General features: G+C 47.6%; 1 protein-coding gene across 1 annotated transcript in view; it reads left to right on the top strand.

Moving 5' to 3' along the window:
• Positions 1-16,625, top strand: part of LOC122941285 (glutathione S-transferase P 1-like) — a 41,556-nt gene extending 24,931 nt beyond the window's left edge. Inside the window, exons 6-7 of the mRNA XM_044298397.1 lie at positions 6,127-6,234; positions 16,094-16,625. Of these exons, the coding sequence (XP_044154332.1) occupies positions 6,127-6,234; positions 16,094-16,267 (282 nt within the window). The 3' untranslated portion in view covers positions 16,268-16,625. The remainder of the gene's footprint in view (positions 1-6,126; positions 6,235-16,093) is intronic.
• The last annotated feature ends 4,515 nt before the right edge of the window (positions 16,626-21,140 follow it).

Genomic DNA, 21,140 nt, shown 5'->3' on the forward strand with positions numbered 1-21,140 from the left:
AACCTAGAATATGACATATTTTCATTTTTTGTTATGTATATAATTCCACATGTGTTAATTCATAGTTTTGATGCCTTCATAGTCATGAAAATAAAGAAAACTCTTTGAATGAGACGGTGTGTCCAAACTTTTGGTCTGTACTTCATAACGAAACTGTTTGGCTGCCCTTAGATAATTCTATGAAATCTAACGCTATATTCAGAGAATTAATATGGAGAGATGATCAGCCTAGGATTAAATTGGAAACACTGCAATATGCAAAAACGGCAGGGGGGGAGGGGGGGTTGGTGGTACCAAACCCTTGGATATATTATTTAGCAGCGCAATGTCAGCATTTTAAAGGGTGGAAGGACTATACAATGGTGGATATAAATAGTCAGATTTTACATTATAAAATAGGAGAGAGAGATCTTATGTGGATACTGGAGGGAGCGGGGATCCATAGTCTGGAAGGAAATTTTCCTTTATTAGGACTTATGAAAAAAGTGCGGACCAAGGTTAAGCAGCTGAGATGTCCTGGGTATCGGTGAATTAGCTCCGTTATGGAGCATCCCCCTGTTTGTGAGGCAGGAACCCCAGAAAAACTGTTAGTCTTCATAGTATCCAATCAAAAGGCGCGCCCAAAGATCAGACAAATTCAAACCTGTAATGGTCATAAATTAGACACAGCAGTAGAAATTGAGGGAGAATTTGTAAAATACTTCAACAATCTATATCGCTCTGAGGCAGATGATACAGAGACCCTCATAGATGACTTTCTGGAACAAATCGAGGTCCCAGTACTGTCTGAATCTGACTCCACTCTCCTGAACTCCCCTATTCAGTTAGGGGAGTTACAGGAGGTCATACTGGGAATTCAGGGGTCTTCGGCCGGATGGGCTCCCGTTTGGCATATATGTGTCACGCGGAGATCCTGCTACCTCGGTTGCTGGAGCTACTGATTGAATCCTACATTATTGGGAAACTACCCCCGTCCTTAATGGAGGCAACTATTACACTCATTTTGAAGAAAGGGAAGGACGGAAATAAAGTAGACGACTATCGACCTATATCATTACTCAACATAGATTATAAGATAGTCGCCAAGGTCCTCGCAAATAGATTAAAAAAGGCAATTACGGGGCTAGTACACACGGATCAGACGGGATTTAGCCCTGGGCGACAAATTCAGACAAATATACGGCGGGCTTTTTTGAATGTGCAGACAGGGAGGAGGACAGCACCATCATGTCTTTGGATGCCGCTAAGGCCTTCGACAGGGTGGCGTGGTCCTTTCTCTAGCAGACTATGTATAAAATGAACCTCGGGGCAAATTTCATTGAATGGGTTAAAATGTTATATAACGGCCCAGTGGCCAGAATTAATATAAATGGAGTGATCTCTCCTCCCATTCGCTTGCAACGGGGTACTCGGCAGGGGTGTCCACTTTCTCCACTACTCTTTGCAATTTTTATGTAACCCCTGGCCTGCAGGATCAGAGCGGACACAGGGATTGTTGGATTCGGAGGAAGGGGAGTGGAGGATAAGATCAGTTTATATGCGGATGATGTATTGCTTTATTTGAACGACGGTTGGAAAAATGTTCCATGTGTCATGCAAATTATAGATGAGTTCAGCCGGGTGGCTGGATATGAGATAAACTGGTCCAAATCCGTCCTCTTTCCCCTTAATCGTGCACCCCCACAAAACGCACTGAAAGTAAAAGCAATATCCCCATTGGACCATCTGGAATATTTGGGGATTAAGATTGGTAGTTCATTAAGGGATTATAATAATTTGAATATCACTCCCTTGATAAGCAAAGTAAAGGAGAAGGTTAGGGTTTGGCAGAAACTCCCCCTTTCGCAGATTAATAGAATCGCCTTGATTAAAATGATTCTCCTACCCTGGATATTGTACGTGATTGGCCCCTGCCCCATATGGATCGAAGACGGTTTCTTTAACTGGATTGATTGATTAATGATCTGATATGGGGCAGAAAAAGGGTCCGTATTAAGTTACGATACCTGTCTTTGGCAGAAACTGACGGCGGTCTTGGTCTACCAAGGGGACTGGCTTATCGGATAAGGTTGTTGGTTACGGAAGGAGGTAGATGTGTATCTATCCGGGGTTCTTTTTATAGGTTGGTATTGACCGGCAAGTTTAATGTAACATGTCAGAACTCAATCGCATGTACATCATGAAGATTATATGTTTGAGGATGAAGTTGTACATGTATTATGTCCCCTTTCCTTTTTGTATTTGTATATTGTTGATTTTTTAGAAAATTAATTAAAGAAAAAGTTTATATAAAAAAAATCATGTGTAGAAAATCGCACCGCATCCGCACTTGCTTGCGATTTTTTTTTTTTTTTTTTTAACGCAGCCCCATTCACTTCTTTGGGGCCTGCATTGCGTGAAAAATGTGCAATATTGAGCATGCTGCGATTTTCACGCAATGCACAAGTGATGCGTGAAAATAACTGCTCATGTACATAGCCCCATTGAAGTGAATGGGATTCACCTCACGCATTGCACCTGCGAGGAATTCTCGCCCGTGTGAAAGGGGGCTAAGGGTGTGGGAGGGTTGATCTTTTTATAAAATATATGCATATATAAAATAACCTGACAGAACACAATGGACTGTACCAAATATCTTTTATTGTCTGCTAAGATGTGACATTCCAAATTATATATTTGTAACATTTTCATGGGAGGTGAAACAATGGGAGGTGAATTCTGCACGGCTGCCAAGTGACTGTTTGGCTCACCCGATGAACGAGCAAAAGGAGTAATGAGTAACTTAAATTTTGAAAAACTTAATTAACCCCTTATAGACCAGGCTCATTTTCACCTTAACCGCCTCCCGGACCCATCCGTGCGTTACATGGTCGGGAGGCGGTTGATTTATTCCTCCTGGACGCATCCGTGCGTCATCTCGCGATAGGCGAGATTTCCTGTGAACGCACGCACACAGGCGCGCGCGTTCACAGGAACGGAAGGTAAGCGAGTGGATCTCCAGCCTGCCAGCGGCGATCATTCGCTGGCAGGCTGGAGATGCGATCTTTTTTTTTTAACCCCTAACAGGTATATTAGACGCTGTTTTGGTAACAGCGTCTAATATACCTGCTACCTGGTCCTCTGGTGGTCCCTTTTGTTTGGATCGACCACCAGAGGACACAGGTAGCTGTGTAAAGTACCACTACACTACACCCCCCCCCCCCTGTCACTTAATAAAGGGAGTCTTTCACCTAATCTGAGCGTTATATACCGCTCAGATCAGGTTATAGACTCTTTAACCCTCATTACGATCATACCTGTCTCTTATGTGTCCCTCGCCCAGATAATGAAAATAACACTTTTTAAACTTATGCAAATTACCTTCTGAAGGTGCCCAGGGGCGGCGTTACTGGGCGATGTGCCCAGAAAAACACACCTCCAGCCGGCGGACGTCACGAGCGGCACCAGAGGACGGCGGGCTGGGAACTGGCCCGCACCTGCGCACTGCTCTGCCCATTATGGGCAGAGGAACATCCTTTCATATTGCGCATGCGCCGACCGGCTGTCTTTAGTTGGCCGGCGCATGCGCAATATGAAAAGCTGTTCATCTGCCCATAATGGGCAGAGCAGTGCGCAGGTGCGGGGCAGTTCCCAGCCCGCCGTCCTCTGGTGCCGCTCGTGACGTCCGCCGGCTGGAGGTGTGTTTTTCTGGGCACATCGCCCAGTAACGCCGCCCCTGGGCACCTTCAGAAGGTAATTTGCATAAGTTTAAAAAGTGTTATTTTCATTATCTGGGCGAGAGAGGTATGATCGTAATGAGGGTTAAAGAGTCTATAACCTGATCTGAGCGGTATATAACGCTCAGATTAGGTGAAAGACTCCCTTTAACCCCTTATGAACCCCTGATCACCCCATATAGACTCCTTGATCACCCCCCTGTAAGGCTCCATTCAGACGTCCGTATGATTTTTACGGATACATGGATCGGATCCGCAAAACACATACGGACGTCTGAATGGAGCCTTACAGGGGGGTGATCAATTTCAGGGGGGTGATCACCCATATAGACTCCCTGATCACCCCCTGTCATTGATCACCCCCCTGTAAGGCTCCATTCAGACGTCCGTATGATTTTTACGGATCCACGGATACATGGATCGGATCCGCAAAACACATACGGACGTCTGAATGGAGCCTTACAGGGGGGTGATCACCCATATAGACTCTCTGATCACCCCCCTGTCATTGATCACCCCCCTTCTTTCCAAAATGGGGTCACATGTGGGGTATTTATACTGCCCTGGCTTTTTAGGGGCCCTAAAGCGTGAGAAGAAGTCTGGGATCCAAATGTCTAAAAATGCCCTCCTAAAAGGAATTTGTGCCGCTTTGCGCATCTAGGCTGCAAAAAAGTGTCACACATGTGGTATCGCCGTACTCAGAAGAAGTTGGGGAATGTGTTTTAGGGTGTCATTTTACATATACCCATGCTGGGTGAGAGAAATATCTTGGTCAAGTGCCAACTTTGTAGAAAAAAATGGAAAAAGTTGTCTTTTGCCAAGATATTTCTCTCACCCAGCATGGGTATATGTAAAATGACACGCCAAAACACATTGCCCAACTTCTCCTGTGGGGTGTTTGTACTGTCTGGCCATTGTAGAACCTCAGGAAACATGACAGGTGCTCAGAAAGTCAGAGCTGCTTCAAAAAGCGGAAATTCACATTTTTGTACCATAGTTTGTAAACGCTATAACTTTTACCCAAACCATTTTTTTTTTTTTTATCAGACATGTAGAACAATAAATTTAGCGAAAAATTTATATATGGATGTCGTTTTTTTTTTTGCAAAATTTTACAACTGAAAGTGAAAAATGACATTTTTTTGCAAAAAAATCGTTAAATTTCGATTAATAAAAAAAAGTAAAAATGTCAGCAGGAATGACATACCACCAAATGAAAGCTCTATTAGTGAGAAGAAAAGAAGGTAAAATTCATTTGGGTGGTAAGTTGCATGACCGAGCAATAAACGGTGAAAGTAGTGTAGTGCAGAAGTGTAAAAAGTGGCCTGGCCATTAAGGGGGTTTCAGCTAGGGGGGGTTGAAGTGGTTAAAGGGAACCTGTCACCAGGATTTTGCGCATAGAGCTGGGGACATGGGCTGCTAGATGGCCACTAGCACTCCCCATAGCTCTCTGTGCTTTTATTGTTAAAAAACAGTTTTGATCCATATGCAAATGACCTGATAGGAGTCCTGTATCCGGAGATGAGTCAAGCAGAATCTCCTCCTTGCTGGCTGACGTCACAGAGCTGGAGCGCCGAAATCTCGCGATGCGCGAGCTAGCACATGCGCAGTGTCGGCATCATGTTCATTCCCTGTACTGGCATCACCATAATGGAAGCGCTTCATTAGTACCGCGTTAAAGACTACCCTGATCACCACGGCCCGGCAAACAATCTTTCACGGTCCGATCATGGGAGACCGCTGGGCTACATACATCTGGGCGTCTTTGCATGGATGCTTTAAAACAAACATCTTTGCAGAGACAGCAGCAGCATTCTAATCACGCAGCTGCTGGGATGATGACCGCATGGCTCCACATGGAGGACACAATGTGTTAAAAAAAAAAAAAAAAGGGGGGGGGGGGGGGCAAAGTAAGGCTGGATTCACATCACGTTAGAAAAAAAAAAAGATACAAAAACGCAGCACACACCACGTTCTTGTATCCTGCAGAGTCCGGTAAAAAAATAATTGTAATTATTTTTTTACAATGGAACTCTATGGTGAACGGATGCCACTATATGGCATCAGTCTGAGGCTTTCGTTTAACGGATGGGAAAAACCTGATGTGAACCCAGCCTAATAATAGAGCTACTGCAAACCACACCACAGATTCTAGCCCTGCCCCTCGGGGGAGGTGGCGAGAGTCTGGTTATTAAGTGGTTAAAGTAAAAATTATTGTATATTGAATCTTTTTTTCAACAAGACAATACAGTATATCGATCTGCTCCTGTGCAGTGTGGCAGGTTTACTTTAAATCATGCTTTAGAGGATGCAGTTGTACATTTACCCCTGTGTATAGCTTCACATAGACAGATATACACTAAGATGGACAAATATCTATAATTTGCTTAAGAATAATTTTATTTCACAGGAGACGGGTAAAGAGAAGTATGAAAATGAGCTTCCCAACCAATTGGCAGCATTCGAGAGGATTCTTTCCCGGAATTCTAATGGAACCAAATATCTGGTTGGAGATAAGGTAATTAGCACTTGCTTGGAGGGTTTGTCAGAAGGTCTCTAAAACAGGTTCTTTGGGCTAGTATTAGAGATGAGTGAATTTGTCAAAAATTTTATTCGGCCGGTTCGCCAAATTTTTTGAAAACTCTTCGATCTGAATTTGTTTGAGGTGAATCGTGTTAAAAAATGGCTATTTCCTGGCTGCAGAGAGCCTATAGTGATGTAGAACACTGCCTTGCCAAAACTGACCAAATAACTCAAGTATGAACTCAGCCTTACAGGTCGAGGTTAGCGCCAAGAAGAAGCGCACTCCTTTTACACATTAGTCAGCTGATTTCACATAGATGTCTACAGAACCAGTTCTAATAAACACTTATACAAGTAGTAGAGCCCCTCCCCCCGACAGAGTGGAGAGGATGTCAGCAGTACGTTTGTGTTGACGTCACTGATTATTTTGCCCTTCCTCTGATCCGTCAGAACAATAACCCCCCAAAAATGGATCCTGTCTGTTGAGCATCCACCTTCACTCGGTCAGCATTTGGTCAGTAATCCATCAGTATTGCTAATGCCCCAAAAAAAACAGGAGTGGATCCAAAACAGAGATGACAGGGTCAATCATTCAAGAACCGCTGGGTTGCTGGTCAAGACACGACTGCTAGATGACACCGGGAGCTCAAGCCACTCGCTGCGACTCCTGCTGCCACGCCCCCTTCTCTGCCGCCACCTGTGCCTGCTCCAGATACATTTAGGCCTTTGCCACTCCCCTGTGCAGGGCCTGGCACTTCTTTGTCTGACATGCTGTTAGATCAAATAAATACGGCTGAATGGCAAATATATTTTACTTTTGCCACTAATACACGGCAAAAAGGGCTGTAATTTTCGCACTTCACCACACAACGGCTAATAAGCCCTTTTTCTCGCCCATTTTCCTTGGGGGACACAGACCTTGGGTATAGCTCAGCTCCCTAGGAGGCGTGACACTAAGTAAAACTGTTAAGCCCCTCCTCCATCAGCTATACCCTCAGCCTGGAGATAGAGGCTACCAGTTTTAGCTTAGTGTCCAAGGAGGCAAGACACCCCCTGCTACTGCAGGGCTGTTTTCTCCTTGTTTTAATTTTTTCTCTAATTTTGTTATTTTATTTTTGTTTTTTCCTAGGGATACCAGAGACGCATTGGACCTCTCTGTTCTCCCGGGGTTGAGCTGCACCAGTGCCAACGTATTTGCGCTGCTGCCTCCCCCACTGAAGCAATAGGAGGATCTGGGCAGCACCGGCTCCCCTACATCCCGCCAGCTAGGGGGTCGCCCGCACGCCAAGCCCCTCTTCCAGCTTCCTGCCACTGCGGTGCCAGGGGCTGAAGGGGCGACCCTGCTGGAAGGAAATGAGGGTGAAGACAGGTAAGATGGCTTTTCCAGCCCATTCCCTGTCCCTGTTGCACTGGGTTCGGGGGGGGGGCACCCGTGGTCGGCCGTTTCCTGCGCTTCTCAGAGCGCTCTGTGGGATCTCCCCATCTGCCTGCTTTTCATGTACCTCCCGATCTTACACATCCCGCCGCCGCCCGCTGCTTAAAAGATAGCCCCTGCTTCTTACTACCTCCCCGCCGCCGCCCGCTCCGTACCGTGATCGAGGGGGCGGGGCTTAGGCCCGGCATCGGCGGTTCGGTTCGGCGGGACGGGGGTCAGGTGACCACCTTACCTTCCGACGTCCGGTTATACCGCCGCGCTTTTGGGGCCTGCGGGCCCTTCTTTGACAACATATGCCTGGGAATCTCGGGCAGCACGGGGTGCAGGTGTTTTTTCGCGCGCGCGCGCGCGTCATGGGGGCGGAGTTTCGTTATGAAACATTCAAGCGTGGAGGGGGCGGAGCTTGTTCCCGCGTCTCTGCTCAAGCTTGCCGCGCTTCCTCACTCCGGACTGAAGTGGAGACACGTGGGAGACACCGGTGCATCGCTGGGGACGCACGCTGGTTTTCTGGCTGCCTCGCGGCTGCTGATCTGGACCTTCGCTCCTAGGGATCTGACCTGACGTTCTTCTGAGGCACTGGTAGGGCTGTTAACCCTCTCCTAACCCCACTGGTCATAGCCGCTGCAATCCCTTGTCCCTGTATCAAGGTACGACCACTTGTCAGCATGTCTGATCCCACGGGTGCCCCCAAACCCTGGTACCACGCCTGTACCGCCTGCAAGGCACTTTTTCCAAGTGGGCAATCTGAGCCGCATTGCCTTGCATGTCAGGCCCCGGTGCAGGGCCCGCTTTCTGCTGTGCCCCCTGTTGTTTCTGAACCCCCTGACTGGGCTAGGTCTCTGTCTCTGGCGGTGGAGAGCCTTACACACGTGGTGGGCCGTCTCGTGGATAGACCGCCTCTCCCGCAGACTGCCGAAATCCCTGTCGCACCTGCTGGGAATGCCGTTTCTGCCGCCCCCACTGATTCCCTGCCTCCCAGTGAATCTTCCAGGGCCCGGCGTACTCAGAAACGTTCAAGGGTTGAGCGCACATCTTCTCCTGATGTTTCGCTCTCTCCGCCATGCGTGCGAGCTCAGTCAAGCCTATCCTCTCAAAGGGATACGCCTTCTGAGGGAGAACTGGCGGATTCGGATGTGGACATGGACTCAGAGCTTCCGTCAAAATTGTCATCCGCGGTGGGGCATCTTATCACTAGTATCCGCGATACCTTTCAGATACACGATGACCCCCCCAGCTCTGAACAGGCCGGCGTGTCCTTTCTCCGACCCAGACAGGCCTCCAAGGTCTTTCCCATACATGCAGATTTTTCTTCTGTGGTATCCAAGGCTTGGACTCGGCCAAACGTCCGCTTTGTTACACCAAAAAAGCTGGACATTTGTTATCCCTTTCCGGCGGAGTCTGTGACCACCTGGACATCTCCGCCCAAGGTGGATCCTCCTGTGGCTCGCCTGTCCAAAAGCACTGCTATTCCTGTACAGGACGGATCTTCCCTCCAGTCCGCTGAGGACCGTCGGACGGAATCCCTTTCCAAGGCAATATTTTCTGCCTCTGGTTCAGCCCTTAGACCGGTTTTTGCCTCCGCCTGGGTTGGCAAAGCGGTCTCTGAATGGGGTTTGCAGCTGGAGCAGGAGTTGGGGTCGGACGTTCCTGTTCAGGACCTCCGTTCCTTAGCCCAGCTAATTATCCAGGCTGGAAAATTTATTTGTGAGGCCTCCCTGGATGCGGGGGCCCTCATTGCCCGTTCCTCTGCCCTGGCGGTTTCTGTCAGGAGGGAACTCTGGCTGAAGGTTTGGGCGGCGGACGCCGCTTCCAAACGCTCCTTGGCCGGTCTACCGTTCACGGGTTCCCGCTTGTTCGGGACCCGCCTGGACGAGCTTATATCAGAGGCCACGGGTGGGAAAAGTACTCTCCTTCCCCAGTCCAGGCCAAAGGGCGCCCCACGGGGTCGCGCGGGTTCGTCCCGTTTTCGGTCCTTTCTTAAGCCCTCCGGATCTAGACCCGGGGCCGGTTCTTCTTCCTCTGGCCCAACCCAGGATAGACGCAAGAAGCCGTTTTTTCGGGCGCAACCTACCTGGCGCAAGACCCAGCCTGCACGGGCTACCACAGGCCAGCAGCCCTCTGCCTGAAGGTGCGCCCCCACCCACCCGGGTGGGGGGCCGCCTTCTCCTTTTCAGGAACGTTTGGCGGAACCACATCTCAGATGCATGGGCGCTCGAGATTGTATCTTGCGGGTACAAGATCGAATTTGCGGCCATTCCGCCAGACCGTTTCTTCCGGTCCCGTCCTCCGCGGGACCCCGTACGAGCGGCCTCTTTCTTCGCGGCCGTTCGCTCACTCATGGACAAGGGTGTCATCGCCCCGGTGCCTCCGACGGAAAGGTTCAGGGGGTTCTACTCGAACCTCTTCGTGATCCCCAAAAAGGAAGGCTCGGTGCGACCGATCTTGGACCTGAAGCGCCTGAACCGCTTCCTCCGCCTGCAGAGATTCCGGATGGAGTCTCTCCGGTCCGCAGTGGCCTCCCTGGAAAAGGGGGATTTCATGGCCTCCATCGACGTTCAGGATGCATACCTCCACGTTCCGGTTGCTCCATGTCATCACCGCTTCCTACGCTTCGCGGTGGGGGACGATCACTTCCAGTTCGTTGCCCTTCCCTTTGGTCTAGCAACGGCTCCTCGGGTGTTCACCAAGGTCCTGGCCCCTGTCTTGGCCCTTCTACGTTCAAGAAGTGTTTTTCTTCTTCCGTACTTGGACGACATCTTGGTCAAGGCACCCTCCCTTTCACAGGCATCCGGCAGTGTGGATCTCACTCTGGAGACCCTGACGCGGTTTGGTTGGATTATCAACCACCCCAAGTCTTCCCTTACCCCCTCCAGACGGCTGATCTTCCTGGGGATGCTCCTGGATACGGAACTGGCAGAGGTCCGTCTTCCGTCGGACAAGCGTCTGGCCCTTCGCGGGTCGGTTCGCAGCCTTCTCCGTCATCACCGGCCTTCCCTCAGATCCGGCATGCGGTTGCTGGGGAAGATGGTTGCCTGTTTCGAGGCAGTGCCGTTCGCACAATTCCATTCCCGCACCTTTCAGAGGGCGATTCTGTCGGCCTGGGACAAATCACCGAGGAGTCTGGACAGGACCTTCCTTCTGCCTCCCCTGGCTCGGGCTTCCCTCAACTGGTGGTTGCATCTCCCTCTGAGGGGGAGGTCCTTCCTTCCACTGAACTGGCTGGTGATTACCACCGACGCCAGCTTACGGGGGTGGGGGGGGGTTTTCCCTCCCCGATCCGTCCAGGGCGTTTGGTCTCTATCGGAGTCCAGACTTCCGATCAACATTCTGGAGCTGAGGGCAGTTCTTTTGTCCCTCAGACACTGGACCCATCTACTGAGGGGCCGCCCTGTTCAGATCCAATCGGACAATGCCACGGCGGTGGCGTACATAAACCATCAGGGAGGCACCCGCAGCGCTGCGGCGATGCAAGAGGTGTCCCTCATTCTCCTCTGGGCGGAGACGCACGTGCCAGCCTTGTCTGCGATTTACATCCCGGGGGTAGACAACTGGGCGGCAGATTTCCTCAGCCGGTCCACCATCGATCCGGGAGAATGGTCCCTGCACCCAGAGGTGTTCGAGGCCCTTTGTCTTCGCTGGGGTCGCCCCGACGTGGACCTCATGGCCTCCAAATTCAACCGCAAGGTTCCCCTATACGTATCCAGGGCACGGGACCCGGAGGCTTACGGCGCCGACGCGCTTGTCCTTCCGTGGTGCCAATTCTCCCTTCTGTACATCTTTCCTCCTCTTCCCCTCCTGCCACGGGTTCTTCGGAGGATCGCGGCAGAGGGCGTTCCCGCGATTCTGATCGCCCCGGATTGGCCCCGTCGGTCCTGGTACGCCGACCTAATGTTGCTGTTGGCAGACGTTCCGTGGCCACTGCCCTCCAGGGAGGACCTTCTCTCTCGAGGTCCGATCTTCCACGAGCATTTAGGCTCGCTACGTTTGACGGCGTGGCTGTTGAGACCGCCGTCTTAACGCGCCGGGGTTTCTCCGCGGACGTTGTCCGCACCATGATCCGTGCTCGTAAACCCGTATCTTCGAGGATCTACTATCGGGTTTGGAGGTCCTATCTGGGGTTCTGTGAGTCCCGGAGCGTCCCACCTCTCCGGTTTTCTCTTCCCACGATCCTGTCCTTCCTCCAGTCGGGCCTGGACCTGGGGCTGGGCCTCAGTTCTCTGAAGGGACAGATTTCGGCGCTGTCTATTCTTCTCCAGCGTCCCCTGGCCCCTCTGGGGCCGATTAAGACCTTTTTGCAAGGGGTGGCTCACTCTGTTCCACCGTATCGCCCTCCGGTTCCTTCCTGGGACCTGAATGTGGTGCTCTCGGCGCTTCAATCTGCCCCCTTCGAGCCCTTGCGGGAGGTCTCCCTTCGCCTTCTGTCCTGCAAGGTCATCTTTCTTGTGGCCATCACGTCTCTCCGGCGGGTGTCTGAGTTGGCGGCTCTTTCTTGTTCCGAACCTTTCCTGATCTTCCACCAGGATAAGGTTGTGTTCCGACCAGTCCCGGCTTTCCTGCCAAAGGTGGTCTCCGCCTTTCACATCAATGAGGACATCGTCCTTCCGTCGCTCTGTCCCTCTCCTTCCCACTCCAGAGAACGGGAACTGCACCGTCTGGATGTGGTCAGGGCATTGAGGATTTACTTGGAGGTCACCGGATCCTTCCGGCGCACGGATTCCCTGTTTGTGGTCCCGGAGGGTTCGCGCAAGGGTTTGGCGGTCTCCAAGGTGGCCATTGCCCGGTTCATTAAACTGGCGGTGTCTGAGGCTTATCGAGCCAAGGGTAGGGCTCCGCCTTTCGGCGTCACTGCTCATTCCACCAGAGCAGTCGGGGCTTCCTGGGCGCAGAGGCATCGAGCCTCGGCTGAGCAGTTGTGCAAAGCGGCCACTTGGTCCTCTTTGCACACTTTCACCAGGTTCTATAGGGTGCATACGCACGCGTCGGCGGATGCTGCTTTGGGCCGCCTGGTCTTGCAGGCTGTGGTTTCCTGATGCTCCGGTGGTCCGCCTTGGGTTATGGTCCCTCCCTTCTTGGACTGCTCTTGAACGTCCCAAGGTCTGTGTCCCCCAAGGAAAATGGGCGAGAAAAGGAGATTTTTGTATAACTTACCAGTTAAATCTCTTTCTCGCTCTTCCTTGGGGGACACAGCACCCACCCTTCTGTGTTTGGTTCTAGGGTTTTGGCTGGCGCCCCGTTGGGTCGTTGGCTGTTGTTTGCATTGTTGGTTGTTTCCTTTCACTACTTGGACACGCAACTGGTAGCCTCTATCTCCAGGCTGAGGGTATAGCTGATGGAGGAGGGGCTTAACAGTTTTACTTAGTGTCACGCCTCCTAGGGAGCTGAGCTATACCCAAGGTCTGTGTCCCCCAAGGAAGAGCGAGAAAGAGATTTAACTGGTAAGTTATACAAAAATCTCCTTTTTTCCCACTAATACAAGCCCAAAAATTATTTAGAACATATAACTGCACCGCACAAGGGCAAATAAGACGTAGAAATATTTCCTTGTAATAAACCCTGTTAATGTCTGTATCAAACAGCACTTGCACCCCAATAACAAGAACGGTTTGCTGGAATTACAGAGCTGTATAATGGCAATTTAGATCTGCCGTCAGTGCAGCAAGGTGTAATAGGATTGTTCCTCTTACCCAGGCAGTAACCTCCCCTACTGAACCCTGTTCAACATAAATGCTGTGGAATGATTCCTCCCTATCATTTCCCTGAACTTGTGAATAGTTTTTTTTTTTTTTTATCACAATGAATTTTTTTTCTAGCACTGTCCCTAGCGCCTGCTGACGTCTCTCCCTGCACTAAGTACACTGAAAACTGTCAGACTCCAAGGTGGCGGAGGCTATTTATAGGGCTGTGACATCACAGGGCTGGCTGCTGATTGGCTGCTTGCATGGCATTATGGGTGACCCCGCCTTCCCAGAGTTCCTTGCTCCATGTGCTCACTCGTGCAGCAGCCACTTTAGCAAAAAAATATGATTCGTTACCACAAAGCGTGAGGAAATTCGGATTCGGTGCGAATCAAATTTTTCCTGAAATGCTGATCGAATTCCACTTCGTCAACTTCGATTTGCTCATCTCTAGCTAGTATCTGTAATGAAAATAAATTATATATATATATATATATATATATATATATATAGATATATATATATATATATATATATATATATATATATATATATATATACACTATACCTATATACCCAACAATATAAGGATCTAAAGAGTAGAGGCTCACAACTAAGTATCGTGCCCCTTCATTCGTCATCAGATTTATTTTGGTTGTTCTGGCCAGTAACTTCTATAAAAAATATTAAGCACAATAATAAATGTCAAACATGCCCAGGTTTCTCTCTCCACACCCTTTATATACCCTTGGACCAATTTTTCAGACTTGTTTGCTAAAACTGCAGTTCCTCTAAGGAGGTGAGTACTTCACAGGTTTTTTGTTAGACAGTAACAAAGGGAATGGGGCTGACATTGGTATAGCCACATGGGTAAAGTGTGCACCAGTTTCATTAAGGACAGGTTTTCTTGAGGACTGAGTTTCACCTAAATTCACCCAGGAAATACAACTTGTAAGAAGACTCCAAGAATCCTCCAGATGAAGTGTAAGATGCTTTATGTGGAGCACAGTAGCCAAAAACTAAGCCCAGGCCACCCCATAGTAGCTGCATGATCTATATGGCATACTATGGCCCTGCTCCTAAGGGAGATGAGTAGAGTAGGAGCTCATAGAAATGCCCCTTACACCGATAAACCCAGCTCTACCAGAGCAACTTAAAGGCAGCCGAAGAAACCTAAAACTTAGCTTTCCCCTTCTTTCCAATGATCGACAGAAGTCACTATTAGGGATCGACCGATTATCGGATTTACCGATATTATCGGCCGATATTCAGGATTTTGAACGCTATCGGTATCGGCATTTATTTTGCCGATATTCCGATAGCATATGGGGAACACAGATCGCGCTGCTGACAGCGCTCTCCGTGTTCCCCTTAGCAGCACAGGGGAGAAGGAAGCAGTGTCTCCTCCCCCTGTGCTGCTGCCGCTGCCGCCAATGTAGGGACAGGGGACAAGAGGAGGGGAGGAGCTATGGCCACTGCGCCACCAATGAAGCTTAATCTCTCATTTATTCATATACAGGAGGCGGGAGCTGCAGGATCACATAGCCGGCTCCGACCTCTATGAGCTGTAGCTGCGATCTGCGGTAGGTAACCCCTCAGGTGCCGCGGATCGCAGCTACTGCTTATAGAGTTCGGGAGCCGGCTATGTGATTCTGCAGCCAGCTCCCGCCTCCTGTATATGAAAAAATGAGGGAGGGGTTGTCCAAATTATATTTATTGATGACCTATCCCCAGGATAGGTCATCAATATCAGATCGGAGGGGGTACGACACCCGGCACCCCCTCCGAGCAGCTGTTTGAAGAGGAGACTCGCACGGTGTCAGCGCTGCCTCCTCTTCACTGTTTACCTTCTAGCCGTTGCATCTGCAGTGGTGAGCAGGTGTAATTACACCCAAGCCTTCCCATTCATTTCAATAGGATGGCTTGGGTGTAATTACACCTGCTCACCACTGCAGATGCAACGGCTAGAAGGTAAGCAGTGAAGAGGAGGCAGCGCTGACACCGTGCGAGTCTCCTCTTCAAACAGCTGATCGGAGGGGGTGCCGGGTCATCAAGAAATATAACTTGGACAACCCCTTTAATCTTCATTGGTGGCGCAGTGCGCCCCCCCACCCCCACCCCAGTATTAGACATTGGCGGCGCAGTGCGCCTCCCCCCAAGCCCCCCCAGTATTAAGCATTGGTGGCGCAGTGCGCCCCTCCACAGGATCCCCTCTTCCCTGCTCCGATCGGTTACCATGGCAGCCAGGACGCTATTGAAGCCCTGGCTGCCATGGTAAGCTCCATGCTGCTGTGTGCACAAAGCACAGAGCAGCAAGGGACAGTGTGAGCTCCTATTCACCCTGATAGATCTCTATCAGGGTGAATAGGACAAGGGTTCTAGTCCCTAAGGGGGCTAAAAGTTAGTAAAAAAAAAAAAAGTTACAAAAATAAAACACCAAAATATTAAGTATAAATGAAAAAGAAAGATTTACAAAAAAAAAAAACTACACATTAACAATAAACATAAATTTTCAGCAGATTTGTGGGATTTTTTATTTATTAATCCCAGAATATCGGTATAAATTATCGGCCTGAAAGTTCACAAATTATCGGTATCGGCCCTAAAAAATCTATATCGGTCGTTCCCTAGTCACTATGATACGTCAAAGAGGTTTTGAAATTATAGTAACCCTTTACATGAAAGTGTGGGCATTGGCTGCCTGACTTTTTTGGTTTATTGACTTGTTCTTCTTATCCCTACAGATCTCCTATGCGGATTACAACTTCCTGGACCTCATGCAGTCACACCTTGAAGTATTCCCAGCATGCTTTTCATCATATCCCCTCATTAATGCATATATTGATAGCATCACTTCCCGTCCTAAACTAAGCGAATACCTGAAATCTGACGCTCGAAACAACCGACCTAGTAAATAAGGAGAAAAAAAGAGGATAGTAAATATTTGCAACCGTAGTACCTCAGTCACAGCCCCTAAATATTGTATAGAAATCCCCAGTCTAGTCGCTACTCTAACAGGTGTTTTTGTAGTATTCTGTCCCCCTAGTTCTTACTAACATACCAGCTGTATGTAGGCGGCAGATATACGGAAGTATGACTGCAGTATCAGACTAATACCAGGGTTGTTTGTTACTATGGAGATGCATAGGGCTGAGTGGAAGCTGTGTACACGGAATACTGTAGTAGAATTGTTTTATATCAAGGCCTATTGCAGAGTTGCTTCCTTTTCACTTTGGATGTATTGGAACAATAAAAAAACATATACATCCACTTTAACTGAGCAGTTTCATTACTATTTTTAAACCTCCATAAATAATTTCCAGTGCTGTATAATGGGAGAAATGTCTGGACCTTATTCTTCTTTACATTAGAACTGGGAAGGACTGGTTTATTGCTACATCTCTATGGAGCTTGGATGGCAGGTGGGATAAAATGAATTGACCATCAACTGCCACCGTGTGTCTGCTGAAGCTGTCCTCTTCCATCATCTATACACACACTTTCATGTTTCCATTTGTTCCCTTTATTACAGCTTTCATTCTTTTCAGGAGCTTCTAATCATTTCTGATATAGATCTCCATGTTGTAGAGAGTCTGTCACCTCCCTCAAACGCTATTAGATGTAGTACTACATGAATATATTATGTGGATACTCCCTCCCATTTCCCTGATGTGCTGTAATGCATTGCTAGGACTTCTGCTACGCACACCGATAGTGGAGAGGACTCCTGAGCATGAGCTTGACAGTCCTCTCAGTGTATTACAGCACTGGTTTATTGACAGATAACAGGAGGAGTATACACGTAGAAATGTGTGATCTGGACCCAGCAGGCATAGTACTGTTCATGTATTACTGCTCCTTGGAGCTTGAGGGAGGTAACAGACCCCTGATACAGTTATGATACAATATAGAGAAAGCAGCTGGTTGCTATGGGACCTCATGATGCAGCGCTGTGAATTTCATATGCTGTAGAAGTGGGGGGTCCCTGTGAATTCACTAGACCTCTAGTGCCTCGTCGTCCTCTTACTCGCCACTATAGAATGGTGTCCCATGCACACGTATTTAAGTATGTTTTATTTGGTGACTTAATTAAGACCGGCATCTAAGTTCCTATAATGTGTTAATGACCCAAAGAGAGGAAAAGGGCAATAAAAAGCTGATGCCAGGAGGGAAAAATGCTGAGAAGGGCCCACAGCAGGGGAGCCCACTTAAAACTGGCTATTGAAGCCTTGATTATAATAGTCTATTTCAGTAATTTTTCTACTTGAGTTCCCTGGAATCTGGGTAGGAGCTCGAATGAAAACGGTACAGGGATGGCATACTCGGCCTTCTCACAGTAGCTTGCCACAAGTAGAGTAACATTAGTCAACAAATTATAGCCAAAATGAAAAATAATACAATGATTTATCCACCCCTACACCCAATCCTGTTTGGAGGAATGTGAGTGGTTATTCCTCTGTAGTGAAAATATTTTGGTTGTTCCCTCATTGTAATACAACAGCACCTTCTGTAGAAAACTTCCCACTGCAAAAGGCCCATCTCAGGAACCAGGGAGTTCAACTCTAAATGATTGGAGTCGAGGACAATCGTAGTATACATGCAGCAGTTACAGCTGCTATAGGGCCCTTGTAGAGAGAGGGGACCCTGCTCAGGTTGGTTCTCTTCCCCATTGCTATTGAGTGCTGAATCCTTATGAAGTACTCCTGTCTCCAGAGGAACTGTCGTAACTCCATCATTTATGGGATACATTTAGCCCACAACACTCCATTTGACATCACCAGTCCTCCTGACCAACTTCCATAACTATACCTGACCAACCCATGGGGACCTGCCTAACCAGCACTCATCCACCCACAGAGGAGTGACCGCTATTTTAGCTTATGGGCAGGAGGAAAGGTATTCCCATACTCTTCATACAGGTGTTCTAACTTACCTGTCTGTATACATACTTTTTTATTCCCCACACCAGTCCATCTTGGTGTATTCCTATAATTACTCACCTAAAGAATTATTAAGAACACCATACTAATACGGTGTTGGACCCCCTTTTGCCTTCAGAACTGCCTTAATTCTACGTGGCATTGATTCAACAAGGTGCTGATAGCATTCTTTAGAAATGTTGGCCCATATTGATAGGATAGCATCTGGCAGTTGATGGAGATTTGAGGGATGCACATCCAGGGCACGAAGCTCCCGTTCCACCACATCCCAAAGATGCTCTATTGGGTTGAGATCTGGTGACTGTCGGGGCCATTTTAGTACAGTGAACTCATTGTCATGTTCAAGAAACCAATTTGAAAAAACCCTTTTCCCCTGTCCCAGATATTCCCAAACGTCCTCAAATCCAGCCTCCAGACAAAACCGTGCGAGGGGAGACCCCTGGACCGGAGTGTCACTCTTAGCACTCATAGAGACCCTGTCACGTAGAGGATCGATAACACAGTTAAAATCGCCAATAATCAGTGTTGGACATTCTGGCCATTTATCCATAAATAATAAAAGAGAATTAAGAACCAAAAGAGAAAATGGCGGAGGGATATAGACAAAGGCCAAAATACATAACTCTCCCCCTAACCTACAATATAAAAAAATAAATCTCCCCTGTTGGTCGACAGAGGATGCCTCACAAACTAAGTCAATAAGTCTGTGTATCAACACCGTAACACCTCTCGAGTAGTTGGAGAGGGTAGAATGATACCTATGCACAGCCCATCCCCTGTCGACCATTCTAGTGGTCTCCTCAGTGAGATGGGTCTCTAACAGGCATACTATTGCTGGTAAATGGGCCTGAGTCAGGTCAAAAACCGCTTGTCTCTTACCTCTTTCCCCCAAACCCCGTACATTCCAAACAAAAATTCTGATCATCGTCATTAACAATGGTTAAATGGGGGATCCGGAGAGAGGGAAAGAGGAAAAAACAAGAAGAAAAAAAATTAGTAAACCAAAAAAAGGGGAACCACATCCACTTTGACGCACCACAACCCAACCCCCCCCCCCCCTCACCCCCCTCCCACAAACAATCCACCACATATGGTAGTAGATTTCTTTCCTATGACCAACCCCCGACCCTCCCCCCACTCAGCCACCCCCACACCGCCAATAAGAAGCAAAGAAAACTACATTTAGGGGTATAAGCCCCTTATAATACTAATTATTCCCGCCAGATCATAACCCAATTGTATCATCGATTGTTTCGATCAAGCCAATCCGCGGCTTCTTCTGCGGTGTCAAAAAAAAGGGTTTTATCATCAAAAACAATCCGCAATTTGGCCGGGAATATAAGAGAATATTTAATATCCCTTTCTCTTAGCTTCTTTTTAACAGTCATAAATGTGCGTCTCTCTTCTTGTATTTCTTTCGAAAAATCAGGAAAAAAGGCCAGTCTAATCCCATTGTACACAACCGGTGAGGATTCCCTCGCCCTTCTCAGGAGGATATCTCTGTCCCCTGTAGTCAATATCTTAGCCAGGATTGTCCGAGGTTGTCTCCCTGGAATTGGTTTTCCTCCTGGGACCCGATGAGCTCTTTCAATCATGAAAAGAGAAGAAAATGACTCTTTACCAAAGTTCTCGAGAATTAATTTCTGTATGAATTGGGTTGGATTTTTCTCTTCCACACCCTCTGGAATCCCTATTATTCTCACGTTGTATCTTCGTGACCTATCCTCCAGGCCCACTACCTTTTTCTTCAGGAGATTATATTCCACTTTAAGTGTAGAAAGTTCCATATTTATTTTTTGGATTCATTCTGTATAAGGGTGACGGAATTTTCAAGAGTATTGACTCTGTCTCGCATTTTAGACAAATCATCTTTTATTAATCCCACATCAACTTGAATAAACCCAAGTTGGGTTGTAACCGCCTGTATTAAATCCCCGTTCTGTTTAACCGCTAGGAGTATTTCTTCCAGCGGGGAAGAGTTATCATTAGGGATTGCTTCCCCCATTATGCCGTCTTCCTCTTCTTGGTATCTAATGCCTTTTTGTATTTCTGGCTCAGTTACCTCTGGTTCATAATTTGTTTTTGCAAAAAATTCCTTTTGTCCGCCCCTCGTATTGACCCTTGGAGACTTCAGAAACTGGTCCAGTTTTGTTGGTTCAGCAATTTGGACCCGTGTTTTCTGACTTGATAGATCAGTCGAACGCCTAGGGGCTTTTGGGCCCATATCTTATTTCTTTTTATTCTTCTTTATTTTTTTTTTATTTTTTTTTCTTTTGGTATCTTTTTTTTTTTTTTATATATTTATTTGGGTTTTTTTTTTTTTTGTTTTCTCCCCTTATTCCGCTTATTCCGCCTCCTTCTCTCCTTTGAGTATATATCTTTTCTTCTTTGCTCTCCTTTCTTTTTTTTTTTTTTTAATTTTTGTTCCTTTTCTTTTTCTTTTTTTTTCCTTATCCCCCTTCCCCTTTTTTTTTTTTTTTATAGTGCCTTCTTTAGTTCTGTTTTTTTGTTTTTTTTTCTCCTTTTTTTTTTTTTTTTTTTTTTTTTTTTGTCTCCTCCCCCTTTTTTTTTTTTTGTGTCCACTCTTCTTTATACTCTTTCTCCTCTTTTTTTTTTTTTTTTTTTTTTTTTTTTTTTTCCCCTTTTTTTTTTTTCCACTTTATACTTAAAACTCTATAGTTCACTTTGTTATACTCGTATACAACTTGGCAATCTCCAGTCAAGATTAGTTGGGATCAGCAGTCATGGAAGGTTAGTCACTATGACATCAAAAAAGGAGACATAGCAAATCGGAGAGAGAAGCTTATCGTCTTCTCCAACAAACCATCAGGTATGGGGAACACAGAGGTTA

Source organism: Bufo gargarizans, chromosome 6 (genome assembly GCF_014858855.1).
Source record: "Bufo gargarizans isolate SCDJY-AF-19 chromosome 6, ASM1485885v1, whole genome shotgun sequence".
Lineage (NCBI taxonomy): Eukaryota > Metazoa > Chordata > Amphibia > Anura > Bufonidae > Bufo > Bufo gargarizans.